The sequence below is a fragment of the Sturnira hondurensis genome, unplaced genomic scaffold (assembly GCF_014824575.4).
Source record: "Sturnira hondurensis isolate 20B ecotype Veracruz unplaced genomic scaffold, ASM1482457v3 Scaffold0024400, whole genome shotgun sequence".
In the NCBI taxonomy this organism is placed as follows: domain Eukaryota; kingdom Metazoa; phylum Chordata; class Mammalia; order Chiroptera; family Phyllostomidae; genus Sturnira; species Sturnira hondurensis.
In genome coordinates, this window is record NW_028097031.1 from 4,217,081 (window position 1) to 4,243,688 (window position 26,608).

At 55.5% G+C, this 26,608-nt stretch overlaps 1 protein-coding gene across 2 annotated transcripts in view; it reads right to left on the reverse strand.

Moving 5' to 3' along the window:
* Positions 1-233: 233 nt before the first annotated feature.
* ARL15 (ARF like GTPase 15) overlaps positions 234-26,608 on the reverse strand; it is a 296,926-nt gene continuing 270,551 nt past the window's right edge. For both annotated transcript variants that reach the window (XM_037038487.1, XM_037038488.1), the window contains exon 5: positions 234-2,085. In XM_037038487.1, coding sequence (XP_036894382.1) covers positions 1,933-2,085 — 153 coding nt within the window. In that variant the 3' untranslated portion in view covers positions 234-1,932. The remainder of the gene's footprint in view (positions 2,086-26,608) is intronic.

The window sequence follows — 26,608 nt, forward strand, 5'->3', positions numbered from 1 at the left end:
GTTGTAAAGCATTAGGCGTCAGACAGAAACTTGTCAGAAACAGCTGCTGTTGGGCACTGATTGATCGTGTTCTCGCTCTGCCGGCTGAGGCGCCGCAGACAGCAGCGGGTCTGGGGAGAGGCCGTCGCCGCACGCGCGCGCACACACAGGCACGGGGAGTCGATTCACAGATGGCTCAGGAGCAGTGAGCCGCAGAACGCACTGTCTCGGAGAGACGACACTCCACACTTGACGAACTCACAGAGAAGGCGACGCCTGGTAATCGTTTATTTGTCAGAGAGGAGCGCGCAGGACAGAACAAAGCAGCGACCGTGAACCTGGTCTTTGGAAGAAAAGTTCCGTGTCGCTCACCGATCACACAGAGTGAAAAGAGTCAAGGAGCCTGTGGGCCAAAGTGCCCGGAATCTTTTTGACCCACTCAATGACAAAAAAAGCTTACACGAGGGGTCGATATCTCAAAGGTAACAATTTCATTAAAATCCGCCCACACGATGACACCAAAAAAGCGAGCGTTAAATGGCACGTCTCCTGGAGGGTGACCAGGCATCGCTACCTCAGGCCGAGACACGGGGGGAGGCTGCGGGACTTGGGAATCAGCCAGGCCACCTAAAAATCCAAAACAGGTTTTCCTTGCGCAGGGGGAAGGGAGCAGTTTGCTGTCATCGGGCCGCTGGATATTTTAAGCGGTCAAAAATCTACAAAAATGTCCCAAAGAGTATTTCAGCCATAAACCTCAATATCCATAGATTATTCTTGATTTAGAAAAGGTCGAAGGAGCCAAACTCCAGTAAAACTGTACATTTATTTCTATGTAGTTTTATTACTTAAATTAGATGAAAAAAATTTTGTTCCCCAAATGAAATCTGGGCCCTAAAATTATTGACTTGGTGCAGCTGAGCACGTGGAAACCCCTGAAAATAGAGGTTTGTCAGAGAAATCTGGGCAGGCCCTGCAGTGCTAGGCGCAGACCCTGACGGGCTCCATGGGCCACGTCAGCCTTCGTGACTGAATCACGGAGGCCAAGGCCAAGGCCAAGGCCAAGCCCACGCTGGCACTCACCTCGGCCGCTGTGCGCCGGACTTCACTCCGTGGTTGTTAAAAATTTTATCTGTTCTTGTAGAAATTATTTTTCCTATTTTGACTAGACACAAGACTTTTAGAAAAAGACACCTATGACTTCATGCAGGATGGCCTTCCCAGTGAAAAACGATCGGTGGCCTTGATGAAATCGTCATCAGTGATGAAGTGTCGGCCCAGCCCTCCCCTCCCCCCTCCTCAAAGCTCAGCCAGGGCCTCTGCCCCTCGGAGGGGACAGGGACACTCTGGGGGTCCCGCAGGGAGCAGGACGCAGCCCGTCCTTTAGCTCTCACAGTTAGTTTTGGTGTGGTGGGGATTCCTTTCTGATAAGGAAAGTGACTGAAGGGTCTGGTGCTCATTTTTCTCCCATGATCTGTAAGGCTAGTATACAAAAAATGAAAAAATACACGATAAAAATAAAATAAAAACGCCCAAGAGATCTTGGACATGGTGCACATATTCGGGGGGCCCAGGCACATAACACCCCACCCCAAGCCCAGGGAGGTGGGGTCAGGGCTCTGAGTCTCCCCGAGTCCGTCACTGGGGAGCAGGTTTCTGGGAGCCCCGAGTTCCGCGCATCTCAGCGCACGGAAGGGCCAAGACAGCGGAAGGAAGAGACGTGCGTGCAGAGAGTTAGCAGTGAACGGAGAGTGAGTTCTCTCAGTAGTGTGTGCTTGACGCGGACTCCACTGGCGTGCAGAGTGCCCGCTCTGACAGAGAGGAGGTGTCTGGGGTTCCTAGGGGGAGACAGAGACCGAGGCCACGGTAAGAATGTCTTGATGCCAAGGTAACGTTAAAATGAGACACTGACAATACAGGTTCAAGGCCTCCGGGGCCCCGTCTGCTCTGCCGGTTTCACATCCTCACGGCGTCATGGTCTTTCTCCTCTAGCAAATGAATCAGCTGGCAGAAGCTGTCTCTCAGGGCCTCCACGTTGTCCAGACAGCAGGGCTGCAGAATCCAGCGTTTTCCACGGGCCAGGGGTTCAAGTTCAAAGTATTTTTTGACCTTAAGGGGGACAGAGAAGATAAACAGGTTATTAATTATATCAGAACTTTTCTCACACCAACATTTTGAGAGTGATAAAGTAGGGGGGCATTTTAAGAAGAACATATCTGAATGGAGATGCCCGGAACTTTCTAGAATCCCATTCGCAGGTAGAGTAAGAATGCGGGTTGCGCGTGGCCCCAGGAGTACTTTCTTTTGGGGGTGAAGGGCCCCTCGTGAGTCCCCATTGCATCCGGACACTTAGCGGCTTGGGGCACAGCACACGGCAGATGCCGGCGCGGGCCCACGCCTGTCGGGCCGCTCACTTTCCGACAACCCACGGCAGTGCCCAAACTCTACCAATTACCTAAGACCACGGATTCAACTGATCCCACACAGAATGAAAAATGTGATTTCACTCATCTTTTCCCCCTTCTTCAATCTCTAGTGCGTGTTTCTGAGACCTGGCTTTCAGGAAAGAAGGAAACCAAGTGTGCGTAACGTGCGTGTGAACTTGTACGAACATACACACATACCTGGTGTTCCCCAGCTCTCCCCATCCTTGCCCCAAACTTTCAGGCAGGGACAAATCAAGACCTTGTAACTGGTAGGTGGGGTGGAGTGTCTGCTATCTAAAATAAGTAGCTGTTCGACCAGTAGCCAGTCCCATGTCTTGCCTAGGGTGTGTTGGCCGGGATACCGGCGGGAGGACTCAGCATTGGGGCGGTTGCAGATCGCCACGGCTTTCAGAAGTGCTGATGGTCTCCTCTCCAAGAGCAGAGCACGAAGTTCATGAATCCACACACACACACACACACACACACACACATCACACCAGGGCCCTGTATGCGCAGTCCTGCCAGGCTTTCGCAACATAAAACACAGCATGAATGCCAGAAGAGGCCTGTGCAGAAACACCCTTGGCCAACAGATTCCATCACATGCAAGGCGCCGAGGGAAATGACCTCGGTCAGTGCTTGACCCAGACAAAAAAAGTGTCCCGAGCTTCACGCCACTCCCAACGGTGGCTTCATTGTGCCTTCCTCACCACAAGCACCAGTAGAGTGTTAACAGCGAGGACACACCACTCAAAGGGGCATTAACATGTGTGTGAATTTCCTATGTGAGTGAGAAGTTATAAGTAACACTACACGTTTATGCAAATTCAGGGACCACAGAGAAGCTAGCAGGTGACAGCCTCAGTGTGTCGCACACGTCCTCCTATGGATGTCTGCAGATTCATAATAAATATTACATTTACTAAAAAAAATAAAGATGACAATCGAAGGGCCCTCACCCATTTTGGTTCTGAATTATAATGAAAATGTCATCTGCAGTTAGAAAATGAGCACATGGCTTCAGAAAAATTTTTGTCAAAGGTTAGTTTTTTTTTAACAAATCACAGTAAGAGGATTCTCTCACTTGGAAAAGGTAGATTCCATTCTCAGTTTCCTTTTTTAGGCCACTGAACACAGCTTCCTGGCAAGAGAACCAGGAATGGCTCAGGGAAGGACAAGCCAGCCCAGCCCTGGGAGAGAAGAGTGGGCAGGAAGGGAAGTGGGGGTTGGGGGCCGGCCGCTCCGAGCACTTCAACATCAGAGATGCCTGCTTCTCCCACCAAGGGAGGCTTCGGGCCCACGACGCAGAGGACGCAGAGGACGCAGAGGACGCAGAGGACGCAGAGGACGCAGAGGACGCAGAGGACGCCGAGGACGCCGAGGACGCAGAGGACGCACGGTTGACGCTGCCTCCCTTTGCCGGGGTGCGGCGGGCCGACGCCCGGAGTGCGCTCCGCAGGCCATGGTGGTGCCCTTGCTGCATGTGCGCCCGGAACCTGCAGGGACAGCACCGTGAGTGGTGCTGGCTCCCGGAGAGAGGGCTGCCGGGGTGAGCCAGGCCCTGGGGGGACACTGTGCAGAGTCCGCGTGTGGGACAATGACACCAGCACCGCTTCCTCCTAACCGCCCTTTCAGAGCCCACAGTCTCGGTCCTGGCAGCACAGTAACAGATCACTTGAAAACAAGGTTAGATTTACACAATCACGAAATGTGATTTGTGATATTTCGCAATTCGGGCCAGACACACACACGACAGTCAGGTTTATAGCTGCCCATTAGTTGGTTTCTAGGCAACCAGACACACGGCCCATCAGGCAGCCACACTGGGAAGGTGATGAAGGCAGGTGGTTCCAGGCGCTGCTCCCTCCGCACTCGAAATGCGAGAGGGGGCGGGAGCTGTGACTGCAGGGCGCTCACCAGGTCCTGGAGCCTGCTTCGTGAAGCTGACCGGCACAGCCGGGTGGCCGGGGTGACAGAGACTCCCCCACCGGTCACCCAAGCAGGGGAGGGTCCAACCCACCCCTCCACCCTCTGCTGTCTATTTTAAATCAAGTTGGGTGCTGCGGGGACACTCAAGGCCGCGAGTGACTGTGCGCCCCTGGAACAGGGCTTTCCCTGACCCAGAGTTCCAGGTTTCCAAGGACAGGAAGTGCCGCCCGGGAGAGGGCGAGGGGAGGCCTCACTGCCTGATGGGAACTCCCCTCTGGGTACCCGTCTGGTTTAGATTTCACCTGCTAACCTGGACTTCGTCTCTGCCTCCTGTCCCATCACAGTAAAAACTACAGAGGCACTGAACTTGCCTTCCGTTGTTTTTTTTTTTTTTGGTCCTTCCATCAGCTGAGGTATAATTTTAGAGAAAGGTGTTTAAGTTGAACCAACATAAATCATACTCAGACATCTGATGCTATTGTAGAGATCCTGTCCTGCAAGGATCTACTTTTTTATGATGAACATAGTTTTTTAAACTTATTTTCTTATCGAGGTATAATTTTTGACTCCAGAGAAATGAACCAAAGTCTCTGAAACAGATGACCAGCTGCCCCGATGTCGCAGTTAACCAGAAGCTTCTGGGGTAAGGGGATGATGGTCGCTCCGTGTTGGCTGCTGGAGAAGCACTCGAACACCTGGGAAACCAGGGGTCACACAGCCAAAGAGGGCGGGTGTGGGTTCACAGCCCCGTGCCCACCCTAGAGGCAGGACGACAAAGCCATGGTGAGTAGCCAGACTCCTTCAGCTGTGTTCTGGTGGCTGGGGGCGGACTGTGTCGCTGTACGCACCATGCACACCTGCGAGGACTGCAGAGCCCTGATTTCACGGGAGACGACTCGGTGACCCAGCACAGCCCCTAATGTCCGCATCCACCCCAAGAGACGGGCACGGCCCGGCAGACCCACTCCCGGGGCTGCCGTCCTCACGTTTCCTCAGGCAGAGAAATCCTGCACGAAGCCTGTCCTGCGTGCCACGCCTTGAATGGGGCTGTCGGCCTCACAGCCGAAACAGCACTCTCCATTCTCCCTGGTCTGCCGCGCTGGACTTTCCAGAGGTCGTGTGAGCAGCGTCTGAACTGTGACCACAGGCCTTTCTGAAATCCCGTGCAGCCCGCTGGGTTTGAACGGTTCGCTGCTTGTCCTTCCCAGTCCCGTTATTAGCCACGTCAGGTGTACCCAGGCCTGGCCTCGTTTTCCTGCAAACCCTCTGCGGGGTGGGCGGTGAGAGCGTCCAGGGGATTACCTCGTCTGGTGTGCGGCAGGGAGCGGGGGGCTAAGCTCAGGGGTCTGTGAACAGGGCTCTGACCTGTGAGAACGATGGAGGACGATCGAACCAGGGAGGGAGGGCGGCAGTGCCGTCCCGCACGGCACCGGGCTGTGTATCCTGGAACATGCCACCCCCTCGGCTGGTGAACTCCATGCCACTGGCGCCACCCAGGCGTTGCTGCAACTAAGATGCCCCCTCCCGTGCCCAGAGCACCACGTGGGGGCCCCACCATGCCCTCAGCTGGGGCTGGAAGTGCATTTCCCACACACCCACCACTGGGTGTCTGCTCGACCTGCCTTCCCTTCTGTCCCCACCCACTGAGGGGAAACCAGCAGATTCAAGGGCCCCTTCCTGAACTTGGGGGTGGCTGTGGTGGGGTCACGGTCATTACAAGGAGCTTTGGAAACCTGGACCCTGAAAGTTGGGTTCACACAACATCAGTCATTCAACTGGTGCTTCCTGATGAGACAGGTGAGCACACAGAGGCAGTGTGGGTAGGTTTTAGTGACAGGGACAGACAGGTGTGTGCAGAGGCAGTGAAGGTGGGCTTGGACAGGCCACCAGGGCCTGTGTTCTGTTGCCCGGATGGGGTTCCCGTGACATAAAACGGAACACAGAGAACACCCTGACACGGGAACTGTCCTCATCATGTGCACTGTAGAGTTACGAGTCCTCCGCAGCCTCCGACGCCGCCCAGCCCCCACAGGGTTTCACTCATGGGGAGCGGCGCCCCGACGGCCCTGGGGCTGGAGGGCAGGGTGGCTACAGGTCTGCTCAAGGAGGCACGTGGTCATTCAGAACAATTCTGGCCTCACCCAAGGCACTCTGGACAGGAAGTGTCTTCGTAGAAGTCGGGTAAGAGAAACCTGAGAAATAGAGGCAGCTTCTTTGTCTCTGGAAAAGGAGTCAGGTCTCACAGAGTCCAGGTGACACTGACAGTCGGCAGGGACTCAGGGAGAGGGTGGGAAACAAAGGACAGAGGGTGCGCAGGTTCGGGGACGTCCGGGAGAGCTGGGGAATGGGCATGAGGCCGAGGCCCGGTTAGCGGTCTCGAACCCAGGGAGCACCACATGGCTTTCTCGTCACTGTTCGCACACAGCGAGTCCACAGCACAGTTCGCGTTTTTCCAAGAATGACACGGATGATGCTTCTGTGGGGCAGGTTCACCCTGGTTTTAGACGTTTTGGAGAAAGCAGGGCCTGGAGAGGAAGTGCACCCCAGAGCTCCAATGAAACAGATGCTCGCTCAGGGGGCCGGGGGGGCTCCCTGCAGTGCGGTGGGACACTGCTCCTGCCCGCCTGTCACAGGGGGCGGGGGCTGGCGCGTCTGCACCCCAGCTCCTCCCCGACTCCAAGCACCGAGGCGAACACTGCCCGAAGATGTCGCACTGGGGAGTCACTCCTATCGCACCGCTGGCTGTGCGCCTCCCCTGTCCGACGCCTCCGAGTCGTGGGCTGGCCGTGGCTTGGAGCATTCACCCTAGGAAGCCTGCGAGCGACGTGGCCAGGACCTCTCCCCAGAGTCGACTGTCAAACACTCGCCAGCGCCCCTTGCCTCCTGATGTCCACGCCTTGTGTGCATGTTTGCACAGTGGCTCCCGGCTCTCCTGTCTCAGCCGCAGAAGCTCATGGACCTGGCTGAGCTTGGTGACCTTCACCTGAGTCAGAGAGGCCGTGGCCGCACCGCAGCTCCGGGCCCAGGGCCGGAGACCAAGTGCCAGGGCGGCATCAGGGTTCCTCAGAGCACATTCTTGGCAGCTGGTTCAAAGCAAGGTTCGTCCACAGAGCAGCCCCAGCTGTCCCTGCTTCACCGTCCTGGTGCAGGACTTTGACATCCTTAGAAAGGTACTAAATGTGTCATTAAAGGCAGAAATAAACAGGACGGGTAAACCCGATTTGCCACGGTCCTAACGACAGCACAACTCTGTCACAGCAGGTATTAGTTCTTCCCACTGAGTACTGGCAGGGGCCAGAAATGGCAGCTCCGGCGACCGGCACCACAGAGGCACCGTGGGGGCGCATTTAGGAAGCGCGTGATTGCTTTCAAGAACGCTAGGAGTAACGCGAAAGTGCAGTTCCGACAAGACGGCTCCTTTCTTAGGCAAAATGGAGCCTGTCTGACCTTGGAACAACGAAACACCAGACACACGACAGGGGGCACAGCCCGTGACCAGGCCTGGTCCCGATGGGAAGCCCTCCTGCCCTGCAGTAGCGTCCGACATGCACGGCATGGTCTGCGTGTTGTGACAATAGTCACCCAGAGACCGGAACTGGCACAGAACTTGGTGTGTCCTGGAAGAGCCACGTGCAACGCCCCATGTGCTCTGCCGGTGGGTCTGAACGGCACCCCAACTTGTGCTGAACCTGTGAACCTAGAAGGGCAGGACAAATCACACCAATTTTTGCCTTCTGGCATGCCTGTTTTTTTATTTTATTTTTTTTTCTGATTCCATCCCAAAAGCTTGCTCATGGGATGATGCCTGGGGGAGGTACAGGTTAGGGGTGTACACCCTGTTTCGGGGATGAGGCCAGCCGGCCAGCATCCCCACCTCTAGGCGTGCCCTGCCCTCCTGGCCGACACTGGGCCCTTCAGGTGTCTCTGGGTGGAGAGGCACAGCCCAGCAATGCTCTTAAGTACCCCCGATGTCCTGCCATCACCGCTTGGGGAAGCCTGCAGGGTACAGAAAAGTCCTTGTAACACAGAAGTGACCCTCGTCACCTCGGCCAAGGCCGGTCACCTCCCAGCACCTAGGCACCAGAAATCCCCTATGCGTTGGTGAGACGGGGACACAGCCTTGCTTATTCATGGGTCTGTGGCTGCTTTCCTGCCCAGAGGCAGAGTTAGGAGAGGACATGGAGACAGCGTGTCCCTCAAAGCCTAGAATATTTACTGTCTGGCCCCTTCCTGAGAAACAGCTGCCAGGCCCAGCCAGAAGCAGGGCCCAGGGAGCACCTGGCAGCAGCCTTACGTGCCCTCGCCCGCCAGCCCCCCTCTTCTTCATTCTGACTCACGCGTTAGGGGAGGAGAGAAGCCGGCCTCTGCCGCCTGGCCAGCTCCACGGACAACTAACTGAAGATGCCTGGCTGGCATCTAGCGGAAGGGGCCTCTCTCGGCACAGCCTGGGCTTCCCTCCCCACGTCTGCCTGGGCTCTTCCGTGGGGGGACTTACTCAAGGCTGTGACAATGGGCCAGGGTGCAGGGTGACCCATCTGTCCTTGAGGGTAGCTTTCAGTGCACAGGGGCAGTAGCCATTGTCACTTTCGGTTTTTACAAAGCGATAAATATATTACATTTACAAAAATGTTTTAAATTTACAAAGAATGTAGTTTCTCCCGAAGGAACTGCATTTGACCTAAAAATCTCGACTTTCTGTTTATGCATCTGGTAAAGTTTGATAATCTGTCTGGAGGTGGAGTGCCATGGGGCGTTTGCAAACCCAGTGAAGGCCGCGGGGACAGAACGGTGCCTGTTTGGCTGCTTCCGGAAAAATAATTGTCAAGCCCAGGCCTGAAGCTCTCCCCACTTTAAACATCTCAAAACTCCGTTTACAAATCCAGTCGATTTAATTTTCTTTTCAAGCATCTGGACTGTCTAATAATCGAGACATCCTCAGTTGTTAAGAGTTGTTTTTCTCCCCGCAAGTGCATTCGGTCGATGGGTGTTGGGCTCTGTCTACTTTTTGGCTGTTACAAACTCCGTTCTGTGAGCTGTTGCCCCCTCCGGACAGCAGGTGCTCTGTAAATCAACGGGTCGGGGTATCAAGACTCGGCGGCACGAAGCGCCCAGGACGAGCTCTCCTTTCACCCAGATTCGGGGGATGCCACAGATTTGGAGGTCATTCTTGATAGTTCGGTTTTCATGCGCTTAAGCCCTCAGTCCGGGAGGGCACCGGCAATGAGAAAAACATGGTTCCCTCTGATGTCCCCAGGACAGTGACGGATGAGGAGGATATTCGTTTGGTTACTTACTTTCAAACCAACATAAAGAGCTGACACCACAAGGAAAGAGGTAACCAGACTCCATCCCATCTGAAAATGTGTGTGGAGAGAGTGAACGGAAAACCGAGGGCAGTCACTGCCCTTCGCAGTCAAGAAGGCCAGGGTTTCCTGCAGGAGGGGAGGTTTCGGGAACCGTTTCGGAGCTGAGGCCTAATTGGTTTAAACTCTGTTCCACATATGCCCACAGGCAGCTGCGGCAAACTGTTTTGCGAACAGAAAAGAAAACAACCTACCACGGAACACAGAACCTCTCCAGTAAAAGGCCCGCAGGACACCTCTCCCTTGAATCTGCGTCCAAGCAAAGCACCCGCTCCTCTCGCAGGGCCCAGAGCACTGACAGCCGCGGCCGAGGGACACCTGCCTGGGCTGGCAGGCGCGGGTGGTGGGCTTTCCCATCGCACCGGGCCAGCCTGCAGCGCAGGGCGGCCGGCCTTCCGAGCCTGCCGCTCCCTCTCCCCGACTCGCCTGCTTTCCTGTGGTCATGTCTAGTCTGCCCTTTCAAAAGAGCATCCGCCCTCTGGGTGCCGACCACTTTTAGGGGGTTGTCCCTGACTCTGCCCCTCCCACGCTGGGGACAATACTCAGGTGTGATTTTACTCTATTTCGAGGAGTCAGATGTTGTAGGGTGGAAGCAGCGCATCTGCGAAAGCCTGTTCCCTGGCACTCGAATGCGACCCTTTAAACAGTCCCACCCACGCGCCGGAAATCCAGTCACTGTGTCCTGGGCAGCAGAGACAACGGGGCGTGGCGGCCCCAAACCGCACGGCCGAAGCTCTCAGATGCTACTCAGTTCCGCGGGGCACGAGCAAACTGCTGGGTCAACGGCTGGCTTACCCACAGGCGGCCACCACGGAATCGATTCCTTTTTTCACTGGACACTCACTGGCTGCGCCTACTGAGGTCCCTGGGCGGGCAGAGATCTGGGGTCGCACGGAGCCGGCTGGAATGGGAACTCTGTGTCCTACCAGCTGGAGTGGGTTGGGGCAAATGCATCTATGTTGCCAACCACCGAGTCTGCCCAAGGCGCCGGCCGGTGGGGCGCTGGGGCCCTCCCATCGGAGAACCCACGCTTCTGCGTCCTGGGGCCACAGCCTCGGAACCAGCAAAACGGCGTCGGAGCAAGAAGCCTGGTGTTTTCCAAATCCAACATCTGCCTCAGCGGGAACATCCAACTTCAGCACCCACAGACTCGCCTCACCAAAACCCAAGGCCACCCCATGTCAGCCTTCCCGTGAATGACAATCACGACACTCTTCCTATTTTGAATTTTCTTAAGGAACTCTTGCATATTTTAAAATCAGGTTTGGGTCACCAAGTCTCCACACCACGCATACACTTCAATCAGCGACCACCTGACCACACCGATGGGCACAGGCCCTCCTTCTGCAGGGGGGACTCTGTCCCTGCCCGCTCAGGACCCGGGCCCCCGATGTGCGCTGCCAGGGTTCCTTGGCCCACGGACAAGGACGAGCCTTTAGCTGGTTCCAGAACAACGTCTCCTACAGTGAAGCTCTCTTTACGAACCCCCACTACTCATCTGGAGGGAAAGACCCGCTGTGGCACTGGGACGAGACAGGGGTGGACGCCGATGCTGGCTACAGAACAGATGTGTGTGTGGTGCACACAGCACCCCGTGGTGCCGGTTGACGGCCCAGGGCAAAGGCTCCTCGTCACCGCCAGACTTCTTCCCAGCTCTCTGGAGGGCGACCCTGTCTCTCAGCAACGTGGAGGAGTGTGACTCAGCGTGGTGCCGATGCATGACACGTGAGCTGGACAGACCAGAGCATGTCTGTCTCTCGGAAAAACTCACTGGAGTGTGTTCACAGAACTCGGTGAAGGCAAGTCACTAAGAAGCACCTGCTATCGAATGAGGTTTGGGAGGGGCACTGAGGTCTGGGAGGGACAGGTGCAGCTCACTGCCCCCACGCCAGCTGCTCTGGCTCTATTTTAAAGACTCAGGCACTGAACCCACAGGCGATGGCTGTGTTTTATGTGAGAACTAGAACCCAGAACTCTCACTGACGGCCCCATTCTCAGGGCAAGGCCTTACCCAAACCGGAAGATGAGAGCCATTTGTATGTTTGAAGTTAAAATTAATTATTTAGGGCGCACATTTATTTAATTTTTTAAGTGATATGGCACTTGAACCAACTTTTCAAGTCCACTGTCAGAATCAATACTAGTGCCCATCAGCTCCAATCCTTTAGCGCAGTATAAATAAATAAAGTTTCATAACTCAAATCCGGACTCATCCCCCACCCCCACAGCCTTGTAGCTTCCTGTACAAACCGTCAGAGCTATGAAAGCAAATCACATGTCACCTGGGCACCTCATCACTAAAGTCAGCACCTTAAAAAGCAAAGGTGACGTTGTTTCGAATGCATTTGCAAACCACTTTCTAAACAGGACTTCTGCCCATGTTCTGGGCTCAGAAGTGGACCAGACGGTGGGCCGTTCGCCAGGAGCGTGTGCCCTGGACAGCCCCTTCAACAGGTGCCGCTGTCCAGGCGTCAGGCAAGCTGAGGGCTTTGCATCACGGCCAGTTTTACCTGAAACTATTATCTGTTCCTTCCCATCCTCACCACAGCGATTTCCCATTAGTGAGATGGCAATTTTATCAGAGAGTTTGGAAATAAAAATCACAGTGCCAACACCTGACAAATGGGGGCTCTGTTTTTAACTGGAGGTAGAGGCCAATCATAGGGTCATTAAACTGGAGCCTGCGAAGGGCCCTCGCCTCTGTGTGCATGTTTCCCACCCACAAACCACCCGGTGCCTGGTCTTTGTCTCAGTTAGTGTCCAGGGATCAGACCTGAAAGGATGCGGACTCACGACGACATCTAGTATTCTCCACCAAGAGGAGAGGAGACGGGCTCCGGAGAAACACCCGCGAGAAAGAAATTCCCGCCCGTCTGACCCCGTCTGACTCTGACTGTGGCTTCCCCTCCCGGTGCTGGCGACCCGCGGGCTTCTCATCACCTGAATTCGGCGCTGTGCTCGTAGGACAGACAAGTGAGGTCCCTCACAGCTGCCGAAACGCTCATGGTCTGACTTCTCCCACAGGTCACGGAGTCCAGGCATGCCGTGACCGGGCCGCAGGCTGGACTGCTCGTTGGTGCCGTTGGAAAGGGTTCCCGATGTGATGAACCGTGAGGCTGCCCAATGTGACCCCGGGGCCGCAAGGCGTGGGTTGGGAATGAAACTCACTGTGTTCCGGAGTGGGGTCTGCCCAGTTCTGGCCATGTGCATCACCATGTGCATCACCAGGGCCCAGGACAGGCCCCACACAGCCTGGGGACGGAGAAGGCGACGGAGCCGACGAACCTGCATAACGTCGCAGGCCACGTCCTCCACCCAAGACCCAGGTGGAAGGGAACTGAACTAGCTTCCCTCTCTGTCTCTCTAATTAGGCTACTGAGCCAAGAACTGACTTAAGGCACTACAGGATAAAACTCCCTAACTAGAGTTCCCTCAGTGAGTGAGTGACTGTGTGTGCAGGCCAGGGTTTGGGATGGCCCGCCTAACTCTCTTAGTGGTTTTTATATTTTTACGAAATATTGTAAGGTAGACTCTTAGAGTTCAGATTTAAGAAATCCGTTCTTGCTGCATCACAGATGTTTAAAATATTCCCATATCTGCACAAAAGCATAAGAAAGATCTGGAAAAGTACAAACCCTTGCATGCCCAATATCCCCCTCCCCCCACCTTCCCCACTGACAGCTGGGTTTCATTTGAAGAATTTCACACTGCATATAAAGTGCTATTTCGACCATGTGGCTCCAGAAATGTGAATTGAGAGTCTATTCAGATTGTACGCAGTGACTGGCGGGGGGGGGGGGTTGGGGGGGGCATTGAATGCACCAAAGCCTCCGCCTCCAGGTGCCGGTGAGTGCCGGGAGGAAAGCCACCCTGGCAGGTGCTGTTGGGCAGGAAAGTGCATTCTCCTGGCAGGGGACCTTGTCACACCACAGGACCCCGCCCTGGGCCAGTGCCCCAGCATGCCCGTCCTTCCACTGTCCATCCAGCCCCGCACGTCCACGGGGACACTCGGGCTTGCTCTCTTAGATGGTCCCAGAAACGGCGCACACCCCTGCAATGACTGGTCTCCAGGGTTACGGTAACTCTTTGGGAAAGTTTGAGTGTGTGCTCGGTTTTCCGGGGCAGGGCTGGCAAAGCCTAAGGATTTCGCCGTGTGTCAGCAACTGTCTGAAAGTCCGGGGCACCAGAAACGTTTCAAATGCCACTATTATTTGAGCTGCCCACAAAGTTCCCTGTTTCTAAATCCACAGCCGTCGATCTCGTTTCCACGAATCGCCCTCAGGCGAATCACAGGCATCTTCTGTGAAGTTCACAGCGCCGTGCGGGCTTCATGCAGCCACGCCTTCTGGCTTTCGGAGCCTTTCTTTTTGCACCTCCAGGGTCATGCTGCTCCTAGGATTCCGCACACTCACTCAGGCCACAGCTAGTATTACCGTACAGCAGATCACTCCCCACGGACAAAAACTCCACGCAAGGGGGCCAGGCACTGACTTTTGAGAAGGGGGCTGAGGAGGCGTCCGGATCTGGTGCTCTGGTGCTGGGACAGTCTCAGAACGAAGGAGCACCGAGCTCACACTACACGGACACGAACGGAAGCTGACATCAGAGGCAAGTGGACATCACGGGAACAGCGCAAGCCCGTCCGGGGGGTCCTCTGCAGGACAGGAATGGCCCTGGCCAGAGGTGGGGTCTCTCCCTTCTGGGATCTTCTGCAGGGGGCTAACACTGCCCCCAGCCCCCTCTTAAGGCAAAACAAAACCCAAACAAGCACGCCGCGGAATGTCAGCTACCAGTGGGGCGTGTTTCCCCTACTTGTCAGCAGGAGGAATGCGGTCCAATAAAAATCACCCATGACAGACACATTCGTTTTAGACACCCTCTGTGCGCCGTAAAGACTGCGCCCTGAGCACAGAAAAGGGGGCGGAGGAAGCCACGTGGCTGACAGTGTTGGAGGGTCACAAGGGGCAGGAAGGATTATTAACTTTTTCTTAATTTATCTCTGGATTATTGCAAACCACAGGCCAGGCAGTTTTTGTATTTTAAAAAACCTAATAAAATAAAAATATACATGTGAACAAATCAAAACACAAAGGTTATTTTTTTAATAAAATAAAAACACACCTGTATGCAGAGACAGAGGCAGGGAAGGAGCCGGGCTCATGGGAGAGACTCAGCACACATCTGCTGTGTGGCCACGGAGGACACGGGAGCCGACCACAGGCGCCCTCCTCTTACTGCAGTGTCCCCGCTCATGACAAAAAGATGTGCTTGCTCTGTAGCCGTCACCGGTAAGTGGGGATTTAAATCAACACCGAGTCACTTAAGTGTCAAGAGTTCGCCCACTTCTGAAAGGGGGCAGCCCTCCAGGCAGGCAAGAGCCCCACTCAGGGTTCTGGGCTCCTCCCAGGCCACAGGGCTCAGGACACGGATGGAGAGTGGGACAGTGTTCCACTCTCAGACGTCGCAGGTCCCGGACGGGAAAGAGCACTGTCCACTCCCTGCTCTTCCTCAGACGCCCTTCAAGAGAAGCCACATGCCCCGAAGGCCACAGGAGGGGCTGGGCCTCCCCGTGGCCCACAGGGGTCGCTGGTGCCACCTGGAACGGAGCTCGGGCAGAGCCTGCCGAAGGCTGTGAGATCACTTTCCTCCACGGCATCTTCGTGCGAGGGTCTCAGCCTAACTTACCGTCACCACAAGAAAATGCTACACAAGACTCAGAACTGCATTTGCTACAGAAAGGTGGTCGCAGACCAAGTAATGATATCACCATGTCACCCACAGAGACCATGTTTGAGGACTGTTCTAGAACGGCTTCCATCCTCCCTGTGGCCCAACGATGGACGCAGGTCACAGATGCTGAGCTCCGGCCCCTTCCGGGAGCTCCGGGTGCTAAGTGGGAAAGCAAACTGGAGCGGCGCCTGACCCATCGGGGCTGTCACCGAGGTCGCCTTCTCTCTGTCCTGACTCTCTATGTCGGCGAGTCATCATCCTTGTTTTCCTCACTGGGGGCCTCCGGGTCTCGGTGAACAGGAGTGGGCCACACAGAGAACTGACAGGGGGCGACACCGCTTTCCGGGACCGGGCCGCCCCGGCTCTCACCCAGCACGCTGGACCTCACGGGCAGCCCGCAGCCGGGAGTCTCGGGCCCTCGAGGAGCACCTGCCGGCAGCACGGCCGGCACTGGGCTGGGGACGCGTCCCTCAGGACTGTCTCACTGGAGGGGACCGCACTTGAGGTCACTCCACTTGAAGGAATGGTTCGATGGACCACAATGGGAAGGAATTCTGTATCCAACCTTTTACAGAGAAACCCAAGGGGCTGTTCGATTTTTTAACAGTGTAAAACAAGCGATACTTAAAATACAATGTCCACGCCTTTTCTCCTCTTTTTTAGGGGGTGAGGGTGTTTGTGTGGAGCCTTTTCCCCGGTGGTGCTGTGGGGTGATGGAGTCTGGACAGCCCTGTCCGGTTTTTATCTTTCGGGTGAGATACCAGATGTCATCTGGCTTTTTTAATGCCACGTGATGGAACCCAACAAAACATTCCAGGGTAACCCTTTACAGTCGGTGGGGGGGGGCGCAACCAGCCGTCACGGGACCTGCGGCGGAGCTCTGTGAGGTACGTGAGATGCGCCCTACCCTCCGCTGCCTCCCTCCCCATCAGTTTTCTCAGCTGCTCTAGGAACCCCTCTCTGTGTTTCTTCTACGTGTCGGGCACTCTTTGAAGATTTTAAAAATACATTGGCTTGTGGACTCTTCCATCAACCCGTAGAGGAAGGTCGACCATCGAGAACAGAGGAGGGGTGTCATCCCGATACCCCGATTCTGACGGGGGACTTAAGAGTTGGAAATTTTTCGTTTAAGTAATAGCTAATAAGCTTAGTGGTCGATGAATTAAAAGGTTTTGTTCCAGGAACTGAAGGTACGACCCCCCTGCGTCCAGGAGACCATGAGCAGTTCCACCTGTGTGCCCCCAGGAGGGCTGCAGGCAACTCAGGGTGGCGTCTCAGCCACTGAGCTCCTGGGTGAGAGGACCCCGCCCAGGGTGGGGGTGCTGACGCTGTCTTCCAAGTCCAGTGAGCTTTTTCCTGAATTCCAAACCCCTCACCACACCTTGTTTATTCCCTGCTACAAAAACCTTGGCCTGGAAATTAAGACAAGACGGCCTGTTAGGGTGCCAACCCGCCATCTTCTCATATCGCCAGCCATCTGAGTAAAGCGCCCATAGAGATTTGATCCCTGTCTCTGCTTATTGGGTTTGGTAGTGACAGGCAGCCCGAACGCAGGTGGCTCTTCCAGTTTCACCCCCGGTCCCTCCCTGGCCAGCCACACTGGGTGCTGTCTCCCAGCCCACCTTGCCCTTCCCAGAGGGGAGCTCCTTGCTTGCTCCCCTCTGGGAAGGCCCCCGCCCTGTGTGTGTGGCCGGGAGGCTAGTGTAACCCAAGCTGACCGGACGGGGGCCTGACGCCTGTTTCAAACCTCCATTTTACCGCTTAGAGCTGTTCAGCTTTGGGTCAAAGCAACTGTCCCCAGCTGAGTTTCCTCATTTGGGCAAAGTGTGCAAAATGACCGCAGTAAGAACGCGTCCTCACCTCACAGGGTTGCTGGGAGGTCCCGGGGAGCTAGGGTGGACTCGCACTCAGACCAGCACTTGCTGCTGCCCCTGCCCCCTCAAACCGCAGGCACTGTGCCCCAGACCCCGCTCCACGCCACCCCTTGGGCTTGAGCTGCAGGCCCCAGGTTTTGTCACTGCAGTGGTGTTTACCCTGCACCTGGCAAGCATTCACACTGTCTTCAAGTGCAATTATTCAAACGTGTGTGTTTATAAACAAGCCCTTCCCTAGCCCTTCCCAATGAAGTCACAACCCCTGAGGGTTTAGACTGAACATAATCTTTTCTTTTTTCTCATTATCTCCTTCTCTTCCCCTCTGTTCAGTGTTTTAATCAGTTCGTTATTCACAGACACCAGAGAGTGGGTGGGGCGAGGAGACGAGAAATTAAAAACCACACACAGGCACACAGACGCGCACACATTACTGCTGGCTCCATACTACCCCTTCGGTTTAACCCCACCGACACGCTCGGTGTCCTCTGGGCGAAGCCCATCCCTGTCCCCCCAGGACTCCCAGTGTAAACGGGGAAGAAAAACACCCTGAACTGAGCAAGCTTAAGCCCCGATGCTGCTGGAATCTATGCCTCAAAGTGCTCACCGTCACTGCCTTTCACACCTCGGGGCTGCCACTCGCCTGACTCGTCCCTTCCGGACGCCCCCACCCTTCCCTGTCACCTCCCTTCTTTGTTTTCCTTGACATCCCCTCCCCCAGAGTGGTCTGCCCCTCGGTCCAAGTTCTGTACAATTGCACGTACGGATGTTCATTGGTTCGTTCGTTCATTCATTCATTCATTCATTCCTTGTCAAGGTCGTCCTTTCCTCTGCTAGAGGCCAAATCCTCCGGGCTCTGAGTGCCCTCCCCAAAGTAGGCCCATCACCCACCTCGGCGGACCCTGTGGCAGGGGCGGGGGACATGCCACACCCAGACACAGGCCAGCTGGGGCTGAATGCTGTTCGCTCATTCCTCTGCGGGGGCTTTTTGACACGCAGGCGCTGTGTGGTGGGGCAGAAAGACCAACCTGGCAGGCTGCCGGGTGAGAAAGGCAGTAACTATAGAGAGTCCCTCCGAACACAGATAAAACGGCACGGAGAGGCGGGGAGGGGTTCCCTGGCACAGCCACTGACCCGCTGGAGGGCTCGCTGCGCTCGTAAACGAGGAGATGAACCAAAGCAACCGCACGACTGCAGTTCTCACGTGCAGCGTCAGACGACGGAAACACCACCTGCACTATTTAATTTCGCAGAGAATATGCAGTTCCTGACGGGGGCTACTTTGATGACCTGATCAATGAGAGACCCCTATGCCAGAGGCCAGCCCGTTCCCTTGATTAGTGGGAAAAATGGAAAAAGCAAAAGGAAGAAACGATATCCGCGCATCCCTGCCCAACCCACTCTTTTTCTCTGGAAGGAGGCGGATCGAAGAGCGCCAGTATGGAGGGGGGCATCGTAGGTTTTGAGTTTCACTGCATCAAGTAAGAAAGATAAACTCCTGTGTTCTCAACTTGGCTTTGGACTTGCCAGGCGACTTTACGTGGTTCACCCATTGCCTCCCCGTTTGGCTTCTTCCAGTCTGAAGAGGAATTCTAAACTTCTTCATTAAAAAAACAAATACACTCGGAACAGATTTAATTCAGAGGCCACCTTAAACTGTGCAGAGCTGTACCTCGATGAAGGGCCACAGTGCAAGGCAGGCAGAGAAGTGAACACAAAGCACTATTTCCCGAGAAAGTTCTCACCCTGGCAGAAGGGGGTGACTATCTTCTAAGGCATTTTGCACTAAGTCCGCTCGGCAGACCCACGGCTACCCTAGAGCATTCTGACAGAAAACAAGAAAGGCAGAAGGAGCCTCGTTTGGAAGCAGGAAGAGGCTGGATGATGGAAGACCTCACATAACTGCCCCCACAGGCTGTCACCTCCCAAGGAGACAGGAGGCGTCACACTGAGCAAACGAAGTCCTGACTGTCCACTTAGGAGACGCGCACACCCCATGTGGACCAGTCTCCCATTCCCTGCCCTCTGCGCAGGCGGAGACGGTCCACCTCGGACCCAGACCTCTGGCAGCCGGGAACTGCTCGCCCGTGCTCACGGGGCGCAGAGGGGCAGGACTCCACAGAGGGGCAGCTTGCCCGGGTTCAGCGCCCGAGCAGAACACGGCGCTTTCATTTTCTCTTCCCACTGGTGAGCCGATGCATCAGACAGGAAAGTGGGTCCCTTTGGACCGGGCCCAGCCCCTGGCTCCCTGGAAGCCCTGACCCCCAGCAGCAGATAAGGGGCGGCTGTTCTGGGCCTGTCTGAGAAAAGCCTTTCAGGTCCAGTGGCTGCAGCTCCTCCGGCGGGTCTCTGGTGTCACTTCTGATACGCAGATTAGCGGAACATTCCGGCAGGTTGAATCATCAAACGATGCCCTTCGGAATCCGAACGGGGAGGATCACTCTGCAGTCTAGAGACAGGATGCAGACACCGTGGGGATCAAGGCTCACGCTCGGAACTCCCACCAACATTATTCGCCCCGTTGACTGGAGTCTACAGGCTCTCTGAGGGCACGAACCAAAGCCGGCAAACCCTGACTCTCGCCTTTCCAGAGCCTGCAAAGGAGGAGAGCTGCCCGCCCCTGCTGTGAGTAAGAGCCTGCTTACACACCAGGGAGCAGATCACTCGTTAAAAATGCTGGTAGTTTATACCCTTGAATCCTCACCGATTGGGAAAGTAGGGCCCTTCGAGGTCCTGGCCTGAGAAGAGCAGCTGTGGGGGACCCTCTGGACCCCCGGGAGGCCCCCCAGGCCCCCAGGTCACCAAACCCCAATGTCAGAGGAGGGAAGGGGGCCTTTGGCTTCTACCGTTAGGAGTCTGCCAGGAGTGCCCCAGCCATTAAAACCGAAGCTGAATTCCTCACACTGCCTCTGGCAAATAGACATGAGACAGCACTGTGCCCCCTCACTGGCACCGTGCACCCTCGGCGATCAGTCTGAAGCTGAGACTGCAGGGAGGCCCTGGGGGCCCCATCCTCAGACGTCACATGGCATTGACCAGGAGAACACACGGTCATGAGATGGGAGGCTTTGCTCTGAACCAACCACAGCCAGGAAAAGTAGACACCCGTGAGTGTGACAACGGATGAATAAGGAATAAGGCAGGAAACCTGCTGAGGGGAGGCAGATACAGGCCACGCTGGAAAAAGCAGAGGTTTTAAAGGTGTCTGGTGATTGGGCAACATCGAAACTATTTACATAAACATGATAGTGAGAGTGACTTAGATTTGAGGGAGCACGGAGTGAGGCTCCTCAGCCGAGCGGGGTTTCCATGGTCATCAGAGAAGATAGCGAGGCTCTGAAACGCGCACACAGGACTGCGAACGCTCAGGCACGATGCTCTGGCAATCCGGTTCCGCAGTAACAGCGCGCAACGTGGGCCGGGGAGAGACACGTGGCGAATGGCACCCGAGAGCGAGAATCTGGAAGAGCAGTGTGCACACGAAGCAGCTGTGCTTCTGAAACTGTTTCGTTTTTTCATCCGAGGTTCTGATGAGAATCTACACTTTCCTGGGACAGAGGTGCAGTCACCCCGTGAGGCCAAGAGCACGCAGAGCCTGTGCTCCTCTGGGGGCTTCCTCCAACTTTCAAAGGACCGACACAAACCTGTCACCCGAACAGGGGAGTCAGCACGGGTGGACAGGCGACTGCCTCACTGACTTCTGGGCTTGCACGGGGCCTCTGATTCCCAGCCCTGGTGTTACCCTCGGTCGGAAGGAGCACTTCGGTGCTTCCTCGGAAGCCCCAGGCGTGGGTGGACCTTCACTGGGCAGCTGCACAGGGGGCGTGTCTACCCCTCAACACACCTCCCTGGGGGGGGTGCTTGCTGAAACACTGCCCATCTCCGGGAAAATGGGAACCACACGCTAAGGTCAGCGGCCACTCTGTTGTAACAACTTTGGGTACTAACTTGTAAGTCTGTGGGTTGTGCCCCAAAGGTGCTGTGACCAACCCACCGAGTAGTAAGAAGTGGGGCCCTCCCCACCCTGCTCCCTCGACTAGGAAGGTCGTGGAAGTAGGGAGGACTCTGTGATGAATGCACCGTGGCCTGCCGAGCGCACCAGGGGCCTGCATCGTGACAGCGGCCACTGTGTGGAATCCTAGGGGACTTAGCCCAGGTGGGCACAGAGCAGCGTAAACACGCTTGTTTGTCTTAGAATGAAGAAACGGAGAAGGACCGAGCTGGTGCCTGCACTGATGATGACACGAGGGGGAGGGAAGCAGGGGGGGGGGGCTGGAAAGGAAGAGGAAGGCACGTCGGAGCGGCACACCCGCGTGCCCCTTTGACGGACAGGTAGGGGCCGTGGGCTGACTCAGACTCAGGCCCCGCCCCCTGTGTTTGCTCACCGCATTGTCTCCCACCCCGACACATACGTGCAGGAGGTCCCGGCTCTGCTCCTGGAACAAGAGGGGTCAGGTCTCGCTGTTTTCTGAGCTCGTCATCATGAACAAGTCACTCCATGTCTTATGATTTTAGTCTCCTAATTTTTTAAAATAGAGAAATAACACGTGTCCTCAAAGGGTTCGGGTATAGGTAGGGCACAAATACAGGGAAGGGCCTTGGCGTGGTGACCGGCCAGAGCAGGGTCATGACAAGGGCATGTTTGCGAAGGAGACGAGGAACCCACGACTCGCCGGGAGACTGGGACTTGCACCTGGGTTTCTGACGCTGCAGACCGAGTGTGGCCCGGGGTTTGTGAGAGGTGGGCTGGTGCACACAGCGGGGTTCAGAACCCTCAAGTCATTAGCAAGAGCAGGGTGCTGCCCTGGACGCACGTGGGGCTGCGAGGGGCCAAGACATAATCAACAATGACAAGTCACCAAGACTGCCAGCTTTACAGCAACTCCTGTCACTCACCCCGACCCGTGCAGAAGCACCCCTCATTCACGCCCCTCACACCCCAGTCAGGTGGCGTTATCCGTCACCTGCCTTGAAACCGAGTGGGAACAGAGGCTCTGAGGGGGACCTGTCCCAGGGAAAACAGCTCATGGGGGGCCCTAGGTCAGTCTCACTCCAGAACCGCCCTCTTACCCATGGCCACACACAGCCATCATCACTACGTGAGTACAAACCCACGTGACGACACTTTGTTTTCACCCTGAATGTGTGTTCCGTAACAGAGGCGTCTGACATTTCCCGTGGGTCACAGGAGACAGGACGAGTGGGTGTGGCCTGATATTCGTGGGTGATGTCGCCCGGGGAGCGGCCGACGAGCCCGTGTGCAGCACCCAAAGGCGGCTGCGTAAGGGTCCGGGGTGGGGCTCCCGGGAACAGCAGTGGGAAAACCTCCACGTCACATTGCTTCTCTGTCCTGTGCTGCGTGGGTCTCCGGTTCTTAGCTCTTAGGGCCTGGTGGAGTTCTGGAGTTCAGCTTTGTGGACACTTCCAGGCTATGGATCACACGTCGGCACACACCTTCCAGGCAAGCAACCGCTGAGTGACAGGGCCCCGCAGACCTGCTCCTCAAATCACTCTGTGACACCTGGCTTGTGGGTGGCACCGTGGGTTTGTGGGTTGGTGACTGGTCCTCACCAGCAGCCTCTTTGTAACGAAGATTAATTCTTCTGATATGTCGTCAGTTTCCATTTCCGGCATGGCCTTCTCCGAATTTCAACCCATTGTGTCTTTAAGTATGAGGTCCATGTTCAGGTCCGCTCAGTTCAGGTAGCTTTTCCTGTCCCCTCGCCGGTGTGCAGTAATGAGGATGTGACATGGGTCAGCCCCATTCCGTCTGGACGCCAGGGGAAGAGTCTGATTCCCCACCGTCGAGGGACCGGTGTGCTGCACGTCCTGGGAAACTGATGAAAATACAACCGACCCAAATGACACTTGCCGCTGTGTTGACGATGGCTGGAAAAGGCAGTCTGGGGGTGAGAACACACTCCTAACACTACCTTCCTGATATCTTTGGAAGGGAGGGGTGACCTCAGCCTTGGAGCAAACATGTTCTGCAGAGAGCTGCCCCTTCTCCATTCAAGGTCTGGTCTGGGTCAGCTGCCGCCGGGTGCGGGGAGGGGTGGGGCAGAAGGAAACTCCTAGAACTCAAGGCAAACCAGTAAATGCCCAGACGTGAAAGAAATGGCCTCACGTCTCCCCACCTTGAAACACAGGCTTGTGTTTGGGATCGGCTTTGGAAGACCCAAAACTTCGCATCTGCATAAAATATGCCGCAGCTGCTTGAGGGGTGGGGTGTGCCCACCCCGCCCCGCCCTCCCCTCAGTGAAGGCCAGGTGGTAAAACGGTTTTGGGGGGCCGGGGATGATGAGGTAGACCCCCTGGAAGTCGTGGAATGCGCAGAGTTTTCTGCAGTAAGGACGGCGACCGAGGAGCAGCTCGCTCCCGAGCAGCCGAGCCCGCGGCGTTTCTTTCATTTCTCGTGCACCTCGGGCGTGTCAAAACCAAAACCTCGTCACGCCCAGAAATAACTCATCGAGCTTTACTGTTTCTAAAAAAATACTACAGACACCTGCTTAGGTTTCAGACTAGGGAAACGGTCTAAAATTACCCGGACGAACGTTTGCGGCTAAAGCGTAAGACCTTATTGGAAAACTACGCAGATAAAAATTTTCAGTCGGCGCGCGCCTGTGGGGACAGGACGCAGAGTCCTCTTCTTGTGTCGGCTTGCGACTTTCGGGGAAAGCAGGTAGTAAATGTGTCACGTTAGGAGAAAGGTGGTCCCCTGACACGGTGTCTCTGGTGAGGCGACAGCTGGGAGGGGCAGGCAGCCCGTCAGCAGCATTAGGCCTCCCGAAGCTTTCTAGCACTCGCTTGGTGTTTGTCTTTTACTTTTATTAGCCTAAAAACTGTACAGCAGATTGTCACACAAACGACACTGTGGGAAAGAGGCGCAATTCTGGTGATTACTTACTAAGCCTTTCTTAGTGTTACTCTAATTATTCTAAACAGCACTTTGAGACAGTGCAGACGAATTGAAAATTAGATTCATTCCAATTCACTGATAGAGGAGAGATAATCTTACAGTGTGCATGTTAGAGACGGCAGGGAACTTCCAATGTGTCTTAGCTTTCTTATTGTGCAGATAAGGAGACCAAGCCCCAGCTGGGTGCAGTGACTCAACCCAAGGTCAGCCGCCCAGGTTCTGGGGTGGGGTCTTGCATTTGGAAGTTCAAAATTAAAAGCGCTGCCCCCAGAGGACGCAGGACCACAGAGGGAGGTGAAGTTGAGCCTCCTGCAGAAGGGCCCCAGGGATGGCAACGAGGTGGTCTGCAGAGCGGTGGTCTCTGGACTCTGACGGCTGGGGCTCTGCCCGTTAATAAGGACCTGGCCTCCGTGTGTCTCTGAGCCTCTAGGAGCTCTGTGTCCTCCAGGGAAAGATGGGGAGAGGGAGGCTGCCCCCGGCCAGGTGAGGGTGCCGGGCCCTGCTGGGCACCCAGCAGGCAGGGCCCCAGCGTCCGGGGGCCCAACGGGTCTAACGGGGCCCAATGGGGGACCCCGTGACTGCCGCTGACACCTGAACAGAGGACCTGGAAGACGGGCTGTGCTGCCGGGAGGTGGGCCTTGAGGCAGGGTTTCCTGAGCAGTTTATATAGTAAGTGAGGGCAGAATTTTTGGGCCAGCACTTGGATTAAGTTTTCTTTTTAATTGCAGAGTAAATGTAAGCATTTGGGTAGAAAATCAATGTCGCTATTCAGGCCGTGACCGGTCTGTGTGTAACGGACCTGTGGCCCCCGCGATCCTTTTCTTCCCTCCCAACTGCACAAGCCCACACTGAGGCTAAATAAAGGAGGGGAGTCCACATCACTTTGGGTCAGGGAGAGGGAGGGGCTTTGTGAGCACCCTTTGTACGTACGTGTGAGGCATACACCGAGATCCATGCGGGGGCTTCATCGCCAAACCCAGCCAGTTACCCGCACTCTGCAAATGGCCAGGGACACTTACTCACACGCTCTCTGGGTGTGTGGCAGTGTGGATGAATCCCCCATGCGCTGAGTTAAAACCATCCCAAGGACCTTGTTGTTCCAGCAACGGGGGAGACTGGTTCTCGGGAACCACAGGATGAGGGCTCAGCCGGGAGCCATGGGGAGGGGTGCCCCCTCCGCCTGGGCGCCCCAGCCCCACCCTGCGACGCACTGGGAGGGAAGTGAGGTCCTGCTGTGACCCCGGGGGCAGCCAAGCCCCCACCACAGCTCGGACGACTTGGCCGGTTTGTGCATGTGTTTACACTTTAGCAGAATCATTGTAGTTTGTTCCCAAAACCTCGTTTCTTTCTTCTGTACACAGAAACACAGATTACCCAAGGAGGGTGGTCTTTAAAGTTTTTACGCACTTAAAGGGAAACAATCCGCTCCATCTCACTTATCAGGGCTAGCTCTTTGTTTAGATAAGCACCCCGGATGGGGAAGAAGTTCGCAAAAATGGATACAGCAAAGCACGGAGATCGATGAGGTGGAGGGGAAGGAGGAAGGGGGAGGAAGCGAGTGAGTGTTATTCTTCCTCCGAGGGGAGTGTTTTAAAACTGGACGCCTGCCCTGCAGTGTCAAGCACTCTGTCAAATACTGGTGGCTGCCGTCGTCTGAGGAAGGCACAAGAAGAACGTGTATTTCTCTATGGGTCACCCGAAGTCAGGATGACTGTGAGTGCCCCCACCCCACTCAGAAACAGCTGTAAAAGTGAGCACACTGAAAACTGTAAAACGATACTATTATCGTTTGTCCAACAGACATGTTTGCTAGCAAATAATTATGCATCATGTTACCCATCCATTGAATTAGGGATACGTAACTTAATTATAAACCAGCTTTTTAATCATTGTGTAAGACTAATTCCCTCTATTAAATTTGGATCCCCAAGGGAACGGGGATCTCTGTAGGCAAACATTTCATGTACAGCAGTGTGGAGGAACTTGGCCTTGGGCATCGGAGCGGAAGGCCGGGTGGGCCACCATCAGGGGGCGGGTTCCACCACCAGGGGAGCTGACGTACATGCTGGTTTGGCTTCTCAGTCAAGGCCCCCTGCACAGTCCAAGGGGGCCGGCACACCGATGGGGGAGGAACCATAGGGGAAAAGCACTGTGCAGGCCAGTGCCGGCTCCCTCGCTGTTCACCGGAAGTGTTCACACCCCGTTCTCAGGACCGGCTTCTCCACGCACGACGAGTTCTTATATTACATGCCAACAGGGAGCCTGATGATGTCAGAGGAAGCTCCAGATAAAAGCCTAATGATGTCAGGCACCGGAGAACCGGGCAGGCATGAAGATGGATGACCTGCTCTGCTCAAATTAAATTTTTCATAGAAATAAATCCTTTTCATAAGA